The following is a 19,209-nucleotide window of genomic DNA, read 5'->3' as shown; positions in this document are numbered from 1 at the left end:
AAGGCTTGGGGGCTCCCAGGCAAGTGTGGTCAACACTGTCCAGTCCTACACCAACAGCTGGCTCATAGGAATAAACCATCCCTGGGGACAGGAGGGTGCACAGAAAGGGGCCTGGCTATACTCTGTTTGACAGGAAAGCCACCCCCCCCCCTTTCCTCAGGAAAGATGGATTTCCTCCTTAGATTAGATACTTCACAGCCTTGTGACAAAAGCACATGTATAATCCAGAGAAGGGCCGCTCATAGAATCCAACACGTCTGGGAAAGAGGATAAAACCCTAGCAAACATGGCGTGTGATGAGGGCATGGCACACTACACGCCTGATTCCATTTCAGCAGGGAGGATAATCCTTTCCTGCTGAGGAGTTGCTGTGTTAACACACATGCAAAGTGCACAGAACAAAAGCAAGTGAGTGTGTGAATGAAATAGAAGACAGAAGAGGATTTTCACATTGACACTGTATGTCCTAAGAGGCTCACGAGAATGCACGCACATATAACTTAAGCAATTTCTAAAGAAATTATACCTCAAAGAATAAAAAAAATTGGGGACACAGACCTTAAAGACACCACCTTTACTTGCTGTCCCTGGGAGCAGTCACCTTGTCAGAAGGCGCCAAGGACCAATCTTGGTGGTGTCCCTCAGGCCTCTGGGGTGCAGGTTTCTAAGGGGCAGGAATGCATATGGGGGGCAGCAGCCAAAGCCATAGCCTAATGCACAGACAATAGGCTTAGGGTGGTGGTGACTGAGTAGAAAGCCAGCACAGGGAGGGGAAAGTGGCCATCAGGGTGCAGGGGGTGAGATCACCATCACAGGACCACAGAGGGGTGAAAGTCCCTTTGCACATGGGTGTATGGAGTTAATCCTGTGATGACTGCATTTTTCATGGGGTCCAAACACGTCCTGCCAGTCCCTGCTACCCGCCCCCTGCCCCACTACCTTAAGGCTGCCTCCACAGGCTGACTCGCTCTTAAGACACTAGTGTGAGCACACCTGGGTAACTCTGCATCCTTCCCAGAGGCAGCAGGCAAACCCTCTCCTGCTCTGAACCAACCATGGATAACAGAGACAGCTTCCCACGGAAAGGCAGATTTTTAGTATGGCCCCACACTGGGACGATCTCGGAACATGAACAAACATGGAATCCCAGCCGCCACCCTAGAGTTTCTGTTGACTTGGTCTGGGGGCAGCCTGGGCACGGTGGTTTCCAAGCTCTACAGGTGACTCTAATACGCAGCCAGAGCTGCCACCCAGGCCCCCAGAGTGTGATGATGACAAGTTGGTTGAGGTTTTCCACGGCCTCCTGCTCTGCAGGGCAAGGTGCCCAGCGCGGAGCCTGCTCATTGTCTCCCAACCTCCTCACGCTTGTTTTCCTCCACAGTCTGCTCTGACCCTGCCTTACCCTCCTCAGGATTGCACAGAAGGGGGTTCCAGACCTGAAGATGGGGCAGCTGGCCCTCTGTCCCTGTCAGGTGAGCCCCCTTGTCACACCTGTGTCACAGTCCCTGCTACTCTTCTAAGAGCAACACTTGGTTTGCTCATGTTTGCCCACAGTTAGCACAGTCAGGCCCAGGCGGCAGTTCTGGAGAATAACACCGCTAGCTCATTCCTCCTAGGTACGCATGACCATCCTTGAGCTTTCGACACCTTATTAAAATCTACTCAGAACAGTCCTGGCTCCTCCGCTGTCTGAGTGGATCTCACTTTGTGTAAATATCTTAGAGAAATTATACCTTCACCATGAAGGCTGAGGACCTCTGACCCTTCGGTCCGATTAGCCGTGTTCCAAGAGCTCAGCAGCAGCAAAGGCAAACACACAGCTTTACAAAGAAAAGAATAACGCAGCCATAAAACACGGCCTTATCATGGGAAGAAAAGTGATCTTTGGAACAAGGACACCAGATCGCTTCCCTCTACTAGTAGAAGTGAGAGCTTATCTTCTGGTTTTGTTTTCTCTTTTGCTTTTTTAAATTTTTTCTTTTTTGAGAGTCTCACTCTGTATCCTAGGTTGGAATAGAACTCACTAGGTAGCCCGGGCTAGCCTCAACTTAGCTTCTCAAATATTGGGATTACAAGGGTGCACCATGCCTGGCTTTCTGTTTGTTTTAAAACTTAGTGTGTTCTGGCAATGGCCAAGGAACTCTGTGCCCTATAAAACTGGAACTGTAATAAGGTAGTTCTGCTAATAAAAGCTACACTGATCATCACAGCAGAAGACGAGGCTGCATTATGGTTTTGAAGACTTTAGGAACTTCTGTGTCTATCATTAGATAATTTTATTTGATAGGTATTGAATTTTGATTATGTAGGTTACGTTTTACAACTGCATAAAGATGAATAAATTAATATTATGCATTTCAAATATGTCTTGAAACAGTTCTTTTTTTTTTTTTTTTTTTTACATTGCAGCTTTATAGGCATAAAAGCAGCATGAACCCTGAAGACCCTGTCTAACAGAGATGCTGGGCCCAGTGGGTGGGAATGAATGGGATTCAGATCCACAAGGAGAGAGGTAGTCTTGTAGAGTTTGGGTTATACCTGTCCTCTTCCTTCCTGACTATCTCTAATATTCTGAAATCTGACTCAGAAAGGCTCTCGTGAAAGCCTTCCATAGACACAGCATGTACCCTGAGGGCCAGGCTGGCCCTCAGGGGACACACAAGGACATTACTATGGAGCCAGGAAGATCAGTCAAGGTGGAAGCTGGATGTTCTGGAAAGTTAGTGAGGTGGCTTTAGTGGGAGTTTTCTGGAAAGTTGCACATGAAGGCAAAGTCATGAGAAAGGAAAGGAGATGGGGCTCCCCAGGACTCAGTGAGGAGCTCTCTATGGAATAGCTGTTAGGGAGGGGGGCCAAGCATGAAGTGGCAGTCAGGGCACACATGGGGCTGCACCTGTACACATAGTAGGTTTGTTCAGAGCAGGAACACATGAGAGGCTCACCTGTGGGAGTCGGTAGGTGCTAGGGACCATTGGACATTTCTGATGATGTCATAAGCACAGAGTAACCGTATAGGAAGGCTCCCTTGACAGGACAGGATCAACTTAAAGATGAGGAACAGTTCCCATGGGGGTCTAAGTGACAACCAAAAAGAGGTCTGGAGGTTGTGGTCAGGAAGACAAAGAACCCATGTAACAGCCCTAGGCTGCAGATGGGGCAGAGAGAGACTGGCAGGGGTTGAGAAAAGGTGATTGGCTCAGTAACCAGGAGGACATAGGGTACCCTGGGGGATGGGCAGAAGCATGTCCTCAAGGAGTTCAGGGCAGAGCTGGTGACCAGGAAGCAGGAGCTGTGCCAGCATGCCTGCCTTTGTATGGAGAAGCTGAGAGGCACTTACTCTCTGTTCCTAGCACAAGGGGAAGAGAGCTCTTGGGTCTCCGGGATTTCATCTCCGGGACCTTGGTGTTCTCACCGGGCCGAGCATCTGGAACAAACAAAGGGAAGAGAAACATCAGTCAGCAGCTGTCTAAGGAGCTGAGTAGAAGAGGCACCCCAGACAGCACCGTATCTTGACCCTAGTCGGCCCACCCACCCTACATTCCACTCGGAGGCCCTCTGTGCCCGCCGCCGAGTGGCGCCTGCAGCGGGCCCTTCCTCCAGGGGAGCACCAAAGAAGGAGCGCCTGCTGGATGGTCCTGATAAATCAGGTGGCTGGGACAGTCACCCAGCAGGATGGATGGCCAGGCTAGGGAGCTGGTTATTGCTCCCTGCTGTAGCAGTAGAGGCTGCCAGGACTAAGGCCACTTGGCAGGGCCTGGGCCCTCAATACCCTTTGCTCTTGTTGTCCCCATGGGGCCTTGATTCGCTTATCTAAATGGTCTACAACTCAAAGGCTTTCTGCAGATGGAGGGGCCTCACACAGAAGAAAAAGACCAGGCCCCTTTGGGTTCCTTTGGGTTCACAGACTAAAAGGTGTGTGTGGCCTTTGGTTTCTGAGACTTGCTTTTGCACTGGGCCAGGCCTGGCCAGATGAAGGCTTCAGGACAGGCCACTCGCATAGTCTCGGAGACTAAGGCTGGGACTCATTTAAGTGTTTTTGCAGTGCATCTACAAGGCAGGTCTTCGGATCCCTGCAGTGACCATTGGCTGAGGCTGGGCAGCAAGTTCCCTCTCCCACAATGCCAGGAGCAGGTATACTCTCTCTGAGGATAGATGTGAGCAGCACCGTGGGCACAGGAAGGGCTCCCTCTGGATTCTCATGAGACTGGATTTTTCAAACTTTGTGGTAAAACCACCCAGGACGTATATAAGAAGCCGCTGGCTGACTGGCCACTACCAGGCTCGTGTTTTCACTACTCTTCGGGCAAGGGATGGGAGGCACCTCCCCCCATCCCCCAAGTTTCTTCCTGTCCTTATCCTTTATTTCCTGCTCCCAAAGAGGAAGCTCAGAGGGAGGAGGGGATTTTCCAGCAAGGGTTTGGCCACATTCCTGTGGCTTGGCTGGAGAAGAAGGGCTAACAGGCTGTCCCTGCCTACAGGTTGGGCACCTCAGCTGGTCTTGTCTAAACTGGGTTCCCTGTAAGGGGTGGTACTAGGAACACAGACTACAGAGGTGGGGGGGGGGAACGACGACACACACTTCCTAGTTTCTGGTTGCATTTCACCTAGATGACATCTGGTCCCTTGCATGCTCTAGAATGTGCATCTGTCCACACATCCCCTTTAACTAAGTCTTGTTTATGTAGGTTTCCTCCACCGCCTGCCTGGCTTCTCTGTGAGCTGGGCCATCCAGTGACAGAGGCTGCATGTGGGCACAGTTAGGTGGCAGCCGAGGGACAACAAGGTCAACCCTCCCTGTTGAATACAACCAAAGCCATATACACACAACTGTGGAAAGGATTCCACTGGAGCCTTACTTAGGGGCTCCTAGCACTATATGATGGGTGAGGTAAAGGGACAAAGGAGGAAGAGATCCTTTTAAGCAGAGCTTGACATCCCAGCCCATACCCTGCTGCCTCTCCCACTGTGTGATTCCCCTGTCCTGCCACCTCCCCAAGAGCAAAGGAGCACCAGATGGAGAGTTCAGGGTTCTTGGCTTCTGGAGCCGACAAGGTCTCAAGTTGCCGCCCACACTCTGAGGCACCAATTTCACGTGGATACATTGGTGGAGCAGAAAGACCCCTGGGACTTTAAAGAAAGGTGCACTCAGAAGTGTCTTGTCCTCCCCTTCCTAGGAGGAGGAATGAATGGCAGAGTGCATATGGAGTACCGAATTCCGGCTCCAGTGTGCTTTTTCTCACGGTAAGTTCCAGAGCAGAGAAGAGTCTGGGAAAGAGGATCAAAGCCCTTTTTCTGACATGTAAGTAAAGGCACAAGCAAGCCAAGGTGATGGGCCTAGATTTCCTGGCTTCTGAAAGAGGGTACCGGGGGCCCGTGGAGGCCTTTCCTTGCCGGGCATGCTGGGTGCTATTTTGGTGCACTTTGTCTTTGTCTTTGTCATTGGTCCCTGTGAGGACTTGGGCGAATCATTTAAACTGCTTCCATAGCCGTAGAAAGGGCACTTTTATCTTTTCTAGTTCACTGTATCCCAAAATCCAGAGAAGGCAAGGCATAAAATGATATTTTGGGCCGGACTGTGGTGGCGCACGCCTTTAATCCCAGCACTCGGGAGGCAGAGGCAGGCGGATCTCTGTGAGTTTGAGGCCAGCCTGGTCTACAGAACGAGTTCCAGGATAGGCTCCAAAGCAACAGAGAAACCCTGTCTCAAAAAACCAAAACCAAACCAACCAACCAAACAAACAAAACAAAACAAAACAAAAAAACAAAACAAAAAGCAAAAAGCAAACCAGATGGTATTTTGGCGAGATCAAAAGCACCATTTACGTAAATGAACTCATTCTTTTTGTTAGCCATGTTCTCTCGCCTTCTAATAAACTTTAGCATCCTCTCGCTTCAGAAAGCCCTCCATCAGCCAGCTCTACCTGCCTCTGCAGTGCCCTTGGCTCTGGGGCAGCGTGGGTTCAGGAGAAGAGTGAGCACTTCACCTGGCTGCATACGGAGCTGGTTTCGAGAAGCTCCCCTCAGTGCAGCTTTATCTCCCCATCAGACCCTGAAGAAAAGGGCTCAAGTTTCCCTTCCAAATCAGGCATATTCCAAACCCAGAGGCTCAGGGCAGGGGAGAGCAGCAGCACCCCCTAAGTGCCAGTAATGTGGGGGCTGTGTAGGAGTTATGGGGCCCAGCCAGGAATACCAAGCTGCCTGGCCACTGTGAGAACCGCAGCACGGAATGGGCTGGGAGGACCAAACGCTTAATCAAAACCAGCTTTGTGCTCACGTGCTGCCCGGGGGATAAAAATAATAGTAATAAAAGTTTGAGAGCAGCTTGTATTTTCTGTCTATTTTAATCATTTTGTGATGAAACTGGGTTTTATTTCTAGATCTGAGCCCCAGGCCTGGAGTCCTTTGCTGGCCTGGTTGTGCCCTTAAAAAAGTACGGGGGTCGAAGAGAGAGGTGTGGAAAATCTGGGGCTCCTAACGAGATCAGGGGATCTGCCCTTACATGGACAATGCCTCATCCCTTCTACTGGTAGACTAGCTTTGGGCTCAGGCCCCGGCATACTTTTTTGTACTATCTCCCCCACCCCCAAGAGGTTGTATCCCTGGACTCTGACCCTAGGCAAGGGAGAAGGCAGTTTTGGGAAGGTTCTAGGGGAAGGTCTAAACTTCAGGAGCCTCAGGAAGGGCAGAGCAGGGGGCTGGGTTCCTGCATCCCCTGGGACAGCTCTTTTCTTACTGGTCTCTCTGCCTAAGAGCAAGCAGCATAGGAGCATACGGAATCCTGGCCGGGGAAACGTGAAGTCTTCTCTGGCCGGGTTGTTTAGTGGTGACGAGCCCTTGGATGAGCTCCTAAACTGTGGGATGAGAACCTTCCTAGTTAGGAAAAACAGCATCCTACCGGAAGAGCCAAGGGCAAGCGAGTGGCAAACAACAGGCAAGGAGCCAGCGAGATGCCTCAGTGGGTAAAGACACCTGCCACCAAGACTGAGGACCCGAGTTTGATCCCCGGGACCCACACGGTGGAAGGAAAGAAATGACTCCTGCGAATTGTCCTCTGAGCTCCACACAGACTCTATTTCATGTCCTGAGGCCTCAAATAAATATTAAAGTGTAATAAAAAAAATCGAAGTAACAGGTGGCATTCACTAGGTATCAACCCCATGCATGCACATGTATGTCCTTCATGTGCTCACAGCAGGCAAACATGACATTCACCAATACTTAAATTCTTTCCCTCCCTCCATCCCTCCCTTTATCCTCTCTTCCTCTCTCTCCCTCCCTCCCAACCACCCTCTTTCCATCCCCTTTCTTTCCTTATTTTGGAGACAAACTCTCACCCTGTAGCCCAGGTAGGTTGGTACTTGCCACACAGCCCAGGCTAGTCTTAGACTCAACCCAATCCTCTGGCCTTGGGCTATTTAAGCGTTTTAGAGCTATAAACCCAGTCATTAGCTTCAGTCCCTCCTACTACTAACTAGCTGCACATGAAGATTTAAAGAATAAATATGGAAGCAGGAGAGGATTAAGGAACATGCTAGGACTCAGACCAAGGCAGGCCTGCTTCTACTTAGCACAGCCAGCTGACCACAGCGGTTGGGAGCCAGCACTAGGGTTTAAGTTCCTATCCAACTAGCCAGGGTGGCCTGTGCAGGTGATCCGGTCTCTCGGTATTAAATAAGGCTGAGACTGCTGTCAGTCTCCTGATCCCCTCTTGTCATGGTCACTAACGATCTCTGTGTTATTCTTTCCAATGGTCATCGATCAGGCTGAGCCGCCCCAGTGGCAGCATTGAACTCATTGGTCATTCTTTTCTCTCTAGAATCCTGACCATTGGGCTTCTGGGCTATCTCTCTCCCGGACTTGGTTCTCTCTTCTTGAGGACATTCATCCCAGTCTCTTCTGCAGACCTCTGAGCTCCCTCTAACTCTTAGGGCTGTACTCTCATGTCTCTTGGGTCTTTTCTTCAGTCACATCCTCTATAGGAGCTCAATCAATCCCAACTCACTCAACGACCTCTCCGCGTGGCTTCCACCCTACGTTCTGTCTTCAGTCCCTCAGATTCAGATTCATCTAAATATTTGTCCATGTGACTCATCTCTGGAGCTGTCTCCTGGGCATTTTATCCTTATAGGCATGGAAATTTGACAGTCCCCCAGCCTTCACATGTTGACTTAAGTAGGTAGCATCACCATTGACCCTTCCTGCTCCCTGAAAGCCTAGATGTGACAAGTCAGAGACCTGGCCCCTGTCCAACTCTCCAGATCGAATTCATCAGCAGCTCCTATTATCTCTTAATCAAACCAGATGACAAATCCCATCTCTTCTGTCTACTCCAACAGTCTGAATGTCGTCACACCCTGCAGCTGGCCTCCCTGCTCTCTTTCTTACATACCTGAGGTCTGTTCACCATGAAGATGCCTGAGCGAGCCTTCACAAGCATGTGGTGCTGTCCCAATACACTGGGACATACACAGAAAACCTGGTTTCCTGTTCCGGTTCATGCTACTCTGCAGCCCTAGACCCTGCCCCTCTTTAGCTTTCTTTCCTGGCGCTCTGCACCTGGTGCTTGGCCCAGCAGTCTGCTGCTTCTTCCCACGCTGCCCACAAGCACGGTCTCTCTGGGATTTTCTCTTGCTTTTTCTCTCTCTCACCTCTTTTCTCTCCTAAAACTCCTTGAAGGTCTCTGTCCAAATGTTCATTCTACCATAAGTCCTCAGTGACACTTTTCTGAAGAAGTAGTCCCTTCCCCATTACCAGGCTGCGCTTTTCCAACATCATATGGTATTGCTTAAGTGTTTGTGTGTGCGTACACACGCACACATGCACATGCACGAGGACACACACACACACACACATGAAAGTCAAGTCCAAACACCAGCTCCTTGAGCTGTGCCTGGCAGGGTGCAGACCTAAATATTCATTGAATCAGCCAACGAGGGCATGGGTGCCACTGCTACATGCTCCTCCTATGCAAAGACGTGTGACCTTTTGTGACCGTGAAGCCCTCCTCTCCCTGAAGATAAGGCTGGGTACCTTGGCTAGTGTACCTGAGCTGGGAGAGAATCATAGGAATGAATGTCCCTTGAGTAGAAGTGACTTCCAAGCAGAGGGCTGGCAATAATGGATGCCACGGTCTCTCAGAAGTGACTTGCCATGCAAATTCCCTGACCAGAACCAGCTGGGAAAGGTCTGGCAGGCCCCAGGACCAGATACACCTGCGTTCTCTCAGGACAAGGAATACTGCACTTTACTGGGCGGGGCTTCAGCCTGGAGTGGTGTTTATTGTCAGTCTTTGTGAGCCCATTTGCTCCTTGGGAAAGGTAGCCTGCCCCTTGTTGCAGAAACTGAAAAGATGAAGTACAAAAGTCTCCAGCCACCATAGGTATTAAAAGTCAACTACTTCCCTTGTGGGTGAGGTTTTTTTTTGTCAAGTTCTACCCATCACAGGGTCAGTACTATTCAGGATGGGACAAGTTGACACCTACCTTCTGCTAAGTTTGGAAGAAAGGGTGATATGACCACAATCAACAAAGGGCATAAATGTTTTCATAGGCAAATGACTCAACTAGGGCTATTAATAGCCAAACACACTGCATTCTGTAGGTTACTCCTTCCTGCCTTATAAGAACCAGAACACTTGCCAAGCATGGTGGCACACACCTTAATCCTGGCACTGTGGAGGAAGAGGCAGAAAGATCTGTGAGTTCAAGGCCAGCCTGGTCTACAGAATGAGTTCCAAGATGGCCAGGACTACACAGAGAAACCCTGTCTTAAACAACAAACAAAAGAAGAGGAGAAGTTGGAGGAGTGAAGGAAGAAGGAAGGAAGGGAGAAAAGAAGGAAGGAAAGAAACAGACAACACACCTGAGCCCAACAGGATTCCTGTCTGTGAAATCCTGAAATGCATCCTTACATTGTAGTCTTAATGGTATTGGACACAGGCTGAATGAGTGGTAGTGGCTTCCAGGAGGCATGACCAGCTCTGCTGAGTGACAGCAGGAAAGCCAATCAGAAGTCAGCGCAGCAGAGAGGGACCTCACTGTCATTTGAGAAGGATGCAGGACTGTTTCTACACAGAGTTCAGGCAGGAGGCTACAGTTAGATGAATTAGACGCACTCAATGATGAAAAGTCAACCCTTGCTAGCTACTCCTAAAGCAAATGTTTTCTCCCTTCCTTCCTCCTTTGCCTTATCTTTATTTCTTTGTTGAGACAGTCTCCTATGCTGGTCTTGAACTTGTGATCCTGTTGCCTCGGCCTCCCCAGCACTCATAATCCAAGACTGCATACACCAACTCTCTTTCAGAATTTGACTGAAACCATGGATCCTGCTTTTTAGAAAGACGCTCTTGCCACACATACGTGGGCTTTTGACAATAGTGAAGGATGGCCAGATCTACTGAGATCTCTGAGGACCATGTCCCGGGAGTGCGGAAAGCTGAGAGAAGGAAAAGACAGGAGGTCACTCAGTTTGGACAAACCCAAGCCCAAAGGAGGCAGAAAGCTGCCATAATGTTGGTTAAAAAGCCCACTGTCCTTCAGGGTTTGCCTGGCGGTGGCTCCTGGGGGGAGGGGGGTAAATAGAGCTAAGTGTGGCAAGAAGCTCATCTAAGAGATTGCACGGGACATCGCCAACTACAACAGCATGGGAAATGGGGAGTAAAGCTGGGGAAGAAGGCTGCCCCTTTTCCTCTCTACAAACAAAACCAGACCAAGCCAATTAACTGTGAGTCGCTTCTGTTGTCTCAGCTGCTGTCTCTCCTGTCTCTCTCCTCCCAAGTCCCAGGTCCTGATTTGTAGCCAGGGGCCAAATTCTGACTTTGAAGAAACTGGGGAGAAGTGACAGTGGAGACCACAAAGAGTCCCCCAGGATGCCTCCAAGGCAATCAGAGTTTCAGAATGAATGAGTCCCCTAAACAGAAGAAAACCTCCTCAACACGTTGTGCTAAGGAAAAGGATATCGCCCTTTGCAAACAAATCTGGAAGAGGTGCTGACACTGTGCAGATAAGGAGAATAAATTGCTCTCTTGCCTGCAGTGAGCGTGTAAATAGGAGCTCAAGAGGCCAGGGGTTTCCAAAGCAGATAACCTCATTAGCCCATTGGCCATTTACAGATAGGAGGAATCTCCCTAAGCCCCCAGTGTGGCCTGAGAAATAAATCAGTTTCCAGGAAGGCACCACCTGGACGGAGGGCAGTATGTCCTTAACCCAGGTGGTGACAGGCAGGTGACACACACCAGGAGTAGGCAGGAGCCTCACAGCAGACAACTGAGTTGACCATGAACCCTGATCCGTCAGATCTACTTCCTCAGAGGCAGAGTCCGTAGTTCCTAGAAAGTCATGGCTAGGCTACTTGTACCCTGTCAGACCATTTTGGTGGCTTCTTCTTCTTCTTTCTTCTTCTTCTTCTTCTTCTTCTTCTTCTTCTTCTTCTTCTTCTTCTTCTTCTTCTTCTTCTTCTTCTTCTTCTTCTTCTTCTTCTTCTTCTTCTTCTTCTTATTATTATTATTATTATTATTATTATTATTATTATTGCTAGAACGATTTAATTTACTTTGTATGTTTTCAAAAGACACTTTCCTTCAGAAGACACCCCATCTTTTCTTCCATTTATTATGTATGCCACTTTGTGCTTTGTGACCAGGAAGGGGGTCATGAGATCCAGCACGAGGACAGACTCTCTGACTTACGGGACAGCCATAAACCAGGTTAAGATTTCAGGACCAGAGCGATCAGACTCAGGAGCCAGAACAAGGAAGCTGCTCCTCCAGATGCCTTATTTGGACACCAGTTTTGACAAGTTACTGACGGTTATTAAGCAGGCATTTCAGGAGCAAGAAACTGATTCCCCAAAACTACCTTTTTAGATGTTTCCAGGAAAGTATGAACATGCAAAGGATAGGCACTGGACTGAAAAACAAAGGGCACTGGGTTGAAGACCCGCAGGGGTCCCGGTAGGGTTTGATTTCCAGCGCTGACTGTGAGGGCGAGGAGAGCTGATAGCCAGGATGTCAGTCTAAACCGGCACAAGGCTCCTTCTGCCCCCAGGCTCTAGTTCCACACTCCTCACTGACAGGATGAAGAGACACAAACTCACACTTCCTGCTGGGCCTTGCTCCTTCCTGAGTTGGGGAGCTCCACACTCCTCAGGGGGGTCTCTCTCTCTCTCTCTCTCTCTCTCTCTCTCTCTCTCTCTCTCTCTCTCTCTCGCCCCTTCTCCCTTCTCTCTGCTGTCATGGTTTCTTTTGGCAGAATTAGCCCTATTCTCCTCTCTCCCCCACCTCAGCCTGACTCACCTTCTCCTGGAGGACACTTGCACACTCAGCTCTGTCCTCAGGTCAAGGTTCCTCAGGGGGCCTGGGCACCAGCACTCTAAGTACACACTTGCTTGCTGTGGTCTGTCAAATACTTAAGAGTCATTTTCCTGTGGGTGTGCCCTTTCTCTTGCTGGTGCCCTTGTGCCCGACTTCCTTGCCTAGAAGCTTCTGGGTGTGGAGGTCAGGACGGGGAGGGGAGGAGAAGGTGAACAGCCCTTCTTCCTGGCTAGAGATACAGGAAGAGGCCATGTGGGCAGTCAGGTAATCAAGGTGAGGTTGTCACTGCCCTTCTTGACTCATTCTCTCCCTCTCTCTCTCTCTCTCTCTCTTGATAGCTGGAGTCTCACCAAATGAATGTTTAAAGTAAGGCTGGAGACCATTTGGGGTGGGGAGTCATTCAGATGCAGGAGGGGCCGAGAGATGGGCCCTGCATGGCAGCAGTGGGTAAGCATGACTTACCATCCACAGTGACTTGGCAGGAGCACTCGGCCTGGCCGGCGCTGTTCTTGGCTACACACTTGTACAAGCCCCTGTCCTCGGGCAGCGCCTTCTCGATGGAGACAGAGAAGAGTGAGCCTGTGGGGAGAGAACAGGAACTGTGTAAACGCCCAGGCAAGGGCACAGTACCTTCCCTGGTGGCTGCAGCACAGGAGGTGTCCTTAAAGGCCCCTTCTCAGAATCCAAGAGTGGAGGCCAGGCGAGAATTTGGCTCTCTCTGAATCCTCAAACTCTCTGTTGATAACCTGCTTCAAAAGAGCCTAACTCCTAATTCCCAATCAATCCTTCGGGACCCCCCACTGGAGGGCTCTCTCATAAGACACAGAAGGAGGGAGACAAGCCTTTGTCAGTGGAAAGAAGGGGGAGGGGCAGATGGACATTGCCTGTCCCCAACACAGAGCATAAGTAGCCAGGTACATTCTCCTGGGCACAGTGGCCATGAAGGAGTCACCTTGCAGTGATGCTGGGGGTACTGCTTGGTAAAGCAAGTTTCTAAGAAAAAAAAAACCCATGAGTTTGGCTGGGCAGTGGTGGAGCATGCTTGTAATCCCAGCAGCTGGGAGGCAGAGGCAGGCAGATGTGCATGAGTTGGAGGCCAGCCTGGTCTACAGAGTAAGTTACAGGACAGCCAGGATTGTTACACAAAGAAATCCTGTCTTGAAAAACCAAACCAAACCAAACCAAACATGTGTTTGCTATGATGTGCATGTGGAGGTTTGAGGAGAACTTTCAGGAAGCTTTTTCCTTCCCCCATATGGGTGCCAGGGATTAAACTCAGGTCGTCAGGCTTGGTGGCAGGCACACATTGCCACTGAGACGTCTTACCAGCCCAAGGTAAAGGGGTTTTGAGTGAACAGGTAAGTAGGAGAGGGTGGGAACCCGTGTCTAACAGGGACACTGGCCTTTGGGAAGCTCTCCTGTGAGAGCGTAGTGGCTGTGGTGTGTGACTGGGCAAATGGCTTTTTTAGGAAGAGAGTTATGACTTAAGGACAGACCACCAAGGGGTCCTAGGCCATAAGAGAGACTCCTGGGGCATTCTTCCTACAAGGCCAGGTTGTCTGCCCCCTCGGGAGGGGTGAGGATGGCTTCTTTCCTTACAGTCTGCGTAGGCTACCCTTGCCTAAGAACCACCTTCGAGGGCCGAGAGGGAAGGCAGGCTGAGAATATACAAGAGCTCAGGGATCCGGTCCTTCCTCATCTGGTTCTCTTATCCTCAGACTGATCAGGACTCTTCCTGGGGTAGGTGTGGGCCATCTACGAATGGGGCTAGCCTGACCAGTCAGGAGTCAGCCATCTGCTAGGTCCTCCTGGAGCCATGTGAACAAGCCTGTAGTATGGCATCCCGCTCAAGTCACCCAGTGAAGAGAAGGACAGAGCAGAGCCGTGCCACCCTGCTGTCTGTAAGCTATCCATCCCCACAGCCTTCAGGCCACTGCCACTGGGAGGATGCTGGACAAGATCAGTGGGCACTGTTCCCAGCTGGAACGTAACCAATCACTACCTTCAATCAGTTACATGGTTATACAAAGCAGATGGCAGGAAACCGGGAGAATAAGGGAAGCGTCAATTGTGCCCACAGTACCATGCCCAGGCTGGAGCGTTGGAAAGGCTGCACTGTTTCATGGGCCATACATACCCAGGCTGGAGCGTTGGAAAGGCTACACTGTTTCATGGGCCATACCCAGGCTGCAGAATTGGAAAGGCTATGCTGCTGTTTCATGGGGCAGCACAGCTGATCTCTGTGTGTGCCCTCCCTCCTCCCAGCTCTTGAACGGGCCTCACTGTCTTTCCATGGAGAAGGCAATGGGCCACCATATCGTCCCAACTCTAACAGAATGGAGTTAAGTCTGGCATGAGAGTAAGAACTGGGAGGCACAGGGACAAGAAGCAAAGGCAGCTAGTTTATTCATCTTGGTAGGAGGATGTTAGGATGACCCCTAACATCTGAGCCTGCAAGACAAGGCTCAGAAGAAACCCACCCTCCTCTGAATTTCCTTGGTCTGGGAGGACAAATTCCATTTCCCCATCTTCAAGTTATATCCTGCTTCATAACCCGCTTTTTGTTTTTGTTTTTCACGATTTGGTCCCCTGGCTGCCTTTGGCCTGAAACTTAAATGACAGGCACAGTAGATAGTCGTGCGAGGGCTAGAAGGGCAGTGGCATATTTGAACAAGAGCCCACTTTTCTTCCCAGCTCTCCACGGCCCCAGCAGGGCTTAGCCATGGCCACATGCAGCATCGTGGCTTAGAAGACTGGGCAGGCTGGAGGCTGGCCACCCCAGATGAAGAATCTGGTATTTCCTGTGGGACGGCTCATTCTTGACCTCCAGAAGAAAACTGTTTCCCAGCAATTTTTTTTTTTTGGAAGCCTCAGCTGGTCGGCCTGGTAGGGAGTATTGAGGAGGAGTGTGGGGGGATGGGAAGCAGGAATCCACTGAGTGGTTGAGCAGGAGCTACACAAGAGCCCCTCCTGGATAGGAAGTGGCTCTTCTGTGATTAAAGACCACCCCCCCCAAGCTCTTCCCTTTCCTGAGTGGGTTGGGAAGGGGTGAGAAGAGGCTAGGATAGGAGGTTGCCTGAAGTCCTAGAGGCTCCTGGTGGTTCCAAAAGCCTCCCTGACCTACCCTCCCGATAGGCATTGACTAACACTGCCACTCACCTAGGGTCCCTTTCTGGGGGCACAGTGTCCTCTGTGTCACCTCTAAGGCCCTTGCTCTAGCTGCACCTTTCCTGGGCTTCCCCAGGCACCTGGCATAGCAAAGCCACCTCAGAGCCATTGCTAGATCACACTCCTGTCTCCCAGGCTAGCTCTGAGGGAAGTAACCATGCTGGAATGTAGTTGCAATAAGTAGTTGAGAATATCTGAATGGTAGAGGCTATTTCCACAACAGATGACCTGGAAGGATCTATGCAAGACAAGGTCACGAACACACAATCAATAACATATATTAATCTGTATTGTTGAAAAGATCAGGCGGTTTCTACACAGAAAGAAATAGGTAATTTTGAGTTCTTTAAATGGAGTCTACGTACAAGCAAAGGTACCATGTATAATTAATACTTTGTAGGTAGTAGGTGCTATGTAATTTGCAGGATGAATTTATACAAGATCGAAAAAGCCTTTGTAAGAGTCCACCCTGAAGGCAACTAAAAAAAAATGAATCATCTCTTGATAATAGCAACAAAAACAAAGCGTCACTACTAGACCGGGAGAAGTGTTTTGCTAGGGGAAACCCAGCCTGGAGTCAGGAAGCAAACCTTGGAAATAAAGGCCCTTTTATTGCTACCTCAGCCCTGCCTGGACTCTAGGGTCACCACTATAGCCAAGACATGTCTGGAAAGGGAAGCCCAGGTGCCTGTCCCCAGAGGGCAGGTCCAGCTGATGGTCTCTTGAACACAGATATCCCACAGCTCTGGGGGCAGATGAGGAAGACCACTTCCACTTCCTTGACCCTCCGAGAACTGCTAACGGTCAAATCCCACCAATGGTTATCACACCTCTTCTAGAGGGTTGTCTTGCAGGCCCTGGGGCTCAGCAGAGGAACCCCCATACCTACGCAGGCCATCCCTAGCAGTGGATTAACTGGGTACAAGGAGGGCATTAGTGTCTCTTGATTAAAGGGACAGGAGGCTGAGAAAATATCATGGAGGAAGTGAATCTTGAAGGGGGGGATTAACAGGACAGGCGTCAGTGCAGCCAGAGGTAGAGGTGGGGAGACAGACAGGAAGATGGGTATTGCTTTTCCCCCCGACTTGTTACCTCAAGTCACCCACTGAGTTCCAGGGGTACAACCCTGTGGCTCAGGAGCACCCAGTCCGCTCCACCTCCCTCTTCTGTGCCCAGCCCCGGCCATCACCCTGCCCTTCAAGCCCGGCCACTGATTGTACAGCAGATGCCTGTACTTTTTACACTGCATTCTTTCCCTTTGTGGCTCCGCTCACCTTGGGAGTGTGGACCTCACCACCATCCCCTCCCCGTGCTATCTTCAGCAGTGAGCCAGCCAGACCCCTAAAACCCAACTGTTTGTAGCATTCCTCTCTCCCAAATCTCCCCTGCGTGGCTCTCTGTTGCTTTCAGACATGTTCTCTGACAGGATGTGGGCTGAAATCAGGGCCAAGTCACTATAGCCAGTCCAGATAGGCCAATTTGCAAGCAGACAGCCTTTAGTGCCCCAATGTACAGGGGTCATTTACTTCCCTATTGCCCAAGTCTGGCCTGCTTTCTGAGCTCCAAGGGAGCCCAGGGGCTTTCCCATCAGGCATTCCTTTCCTTAGCATGCTATAACTCCCCTCAGGTCCACTCTGTGGTGCCTGGCTTCAACAGTTTTATAATACTGAGCCCATGTCTTCTGTGCCAGATCTACTAGGAGCAGATTTGTCCACTTCTGGCCACCTTGCTGCCTTCCTGAACCAAACAGATGATTGACAGCCAATAAGGCCTAAAATGCACATCCCTCTTAAAGACTTGGTGAATGCAGGTCTAGGAGGTGGGGCTGGCATCTGGAGGACAAGCACTCTCCCCTTTACTGTGGTAAGAAAGGCTCACAACACATTCTGCTCCCTCCATCACAGAGAAAAGACCAGACAGTTGGCAAATCGAGGGTACTACCTGTCTCCCAGGATTTGTGTCTAATCACAAAAATCTCAGCAATGTGAATTACAATCCCAGCTCTGTTACTGAAGAGCTATGGAACCTTGGGCAATTTACTTAACTTCTCCGTTAGAAAGATAGCTAGGAGGGTGAGAATTAAGTGAACAGGAAGTGTCAGGTGTCTAAGATGGCATCGAGACATGGTGTTCAACCGATGGAAACTAGGTATTCCTACTTTGAAGTACTGAGAATACTGTTTAGAGTCTGGGTTGGAGCTCTCTGCAAGGAGAAGATGCTGTTTACATCTCTGCTCTACAGCCTACTCCAAGCTACCCAGGCATAAGAGAAGCCAGTGGCGGGTGGCTCAGGAACACTTCTGGAACCAGGGCTGAGGCCTGCCTTACACTGCTTGTTGAACAGACTCTAAGTGGCCATTGGTGGCTTTGGCTTTAGGAACTGCCACCTTCACCAATGTTTGAACCCCTGTTTCTCCGAGGTTGATGTACTCATGGACACGACTGTGCAGGAATCTATCACTTCATGTCCCAGGCTGGTGGCTGTCCTCCATCCTGCCCAGAGCGGTCACTGGACATGGAGACCTGGGAAACAACTCTGGCCAAGCTTTCCAGTTTGTTTGTGTGAGGGAGAACCTTGGGTACAACAGGGAAAATGGTAGCACCCACTGTCACGTACTTCTCACCCCACCACAGAGGCCCTGAGACCTACTGTGTGTGAATATCATAGACCCAGAACTAGCAGACATGGGGACAGATACCTTTGGAGAATCCTGCCAATCTGGGGACATCCATGTGAAAAAGTTACTGTGCCAATACACTAGCGGAAGATAACATCATCTCTGTCTGCTGAAAGAAATTCCAGCTTGCTTTGTGGTCCTTCAACATTTAGACTCTGTATACTTTGGCCCCTCTGGGTGTAGCTGGTGGAACCGTAGAATAAAGGCCAACGACGCTGCTATCTGTAAACACCTCCCTCCAGGTGTCTGGAGGTAGACAGCTGTGGGATGAGAAGAGAGTGGGTGGAGAGGAGAGTGACCAGAGGCTATCTGGAGATCGAGGAGGGGGAGAAGGGGCCTGTCTCTGTCTCAGTGCACTAGCATTTGCTAAGACCTGTCCACTCAGCCTCTGCAGGGACTGTCCTCTGCACCTCAAGGTACATGCTGCATCCTGGGAACGTCTTCATGACTCACTAGGGTCAGCTCTAGTTCAAGCAGGACCCCATCCCTCCACTACTCACCTCCGGGGACTGTGGGATGTTGTCTAACCTAGGAGTTCCTGGCAGGACTTGGGATGGATACGGTGCCTTAAAGCACACTGAAGGCTGGTAAGGTAACTCAGCAACAGGTAAAGGTGCTTGCTACCTAACCTAACTACCTGAGTTTTATTCCAGGGGATATACATGGTGGAGGGAAAGAGCTAATGTACCATGGTAATGTGTGGTCACATTCATAATCCACCAAAGCCCCCCCCCCACAGATACATAAATAAATAAATGTAGTAGAAGAACAAAGCATGCCAAGAGCCTGGGGATAAATCTCCTCTCACCCCCGTTTTCTCTGGTGTAAACTGGCCCATCTGAGAACTCCAGAGTCCCAAAGGCCATAGGTGACGGGACTTGCACCACCCCCAACCAAGAATGTGAAACACCAGCAAACAAAAGTCTCATCCAAATTAGGAAGCGAGCAGCTCTGCCCCGCGTGAGTGTGGCCATCGGGCTATGCCGAGTGTTTGGCTTGCCCACGGGTCCCTTCGGACCCACAATGTTCTCAAGGTTGAACTGTTGCTGATGCC

At 50.3% G+C, this 19,209-nt stretch overlaps 1 protein-coding gene across 3 annotated transcripts in view; it reads right to left on the bottom strand.

Annotated features, from left to right (window-relative positions):
* Mylk (myosin light chain kinase) overlaps positions 1 to 19,209 on the bottom strand; it is a 246,954-nt gene that overhangs the window by 62,947 nt on the left and 164,798 nt on the right. For all 3 annotated transcript variants that reach the window (XM_050159702.1, XM_050159703.1, XM_050159700.1), the window contains exons 17-18: positions 12,773 to 12,889; positions 3,338 to 3,424 (exon numbers count right to left, since the gene is read on the bottom strand). In XM_050159702.1, the coding sequence (XP_050015659.1) occupies positions 3,338 to 3,424; positions 12,773 to 12,889 (204 nt within the window). The remainder of the gene's footprint in view (positions 1 to 3,337; positions 3,425 to 12,772; positions 12,890 to 19,209) is intronic.

The sequence above is a fragment of the Alexandromys fortis genome, unplaced genomic scaffold (assembly GCF_014885135.2).
Source record: "Alexandromys fortis isolate MF-2015 unplaced genomic scaffold, M_Fortis_MF-2015_v1.1 scaffold_119, whole genome shotgun sequence".
In the NCBI taxonomy this organism is placed as follows: Eukaryota; Metazoa; Chordata; class Mammalia; order Rodentia; family Cricetidae; genus Alexandromys; species Alexandromys fortis.
This window is presented reverse-complemented; position numbering and strand designations above follow the sequence as displayed.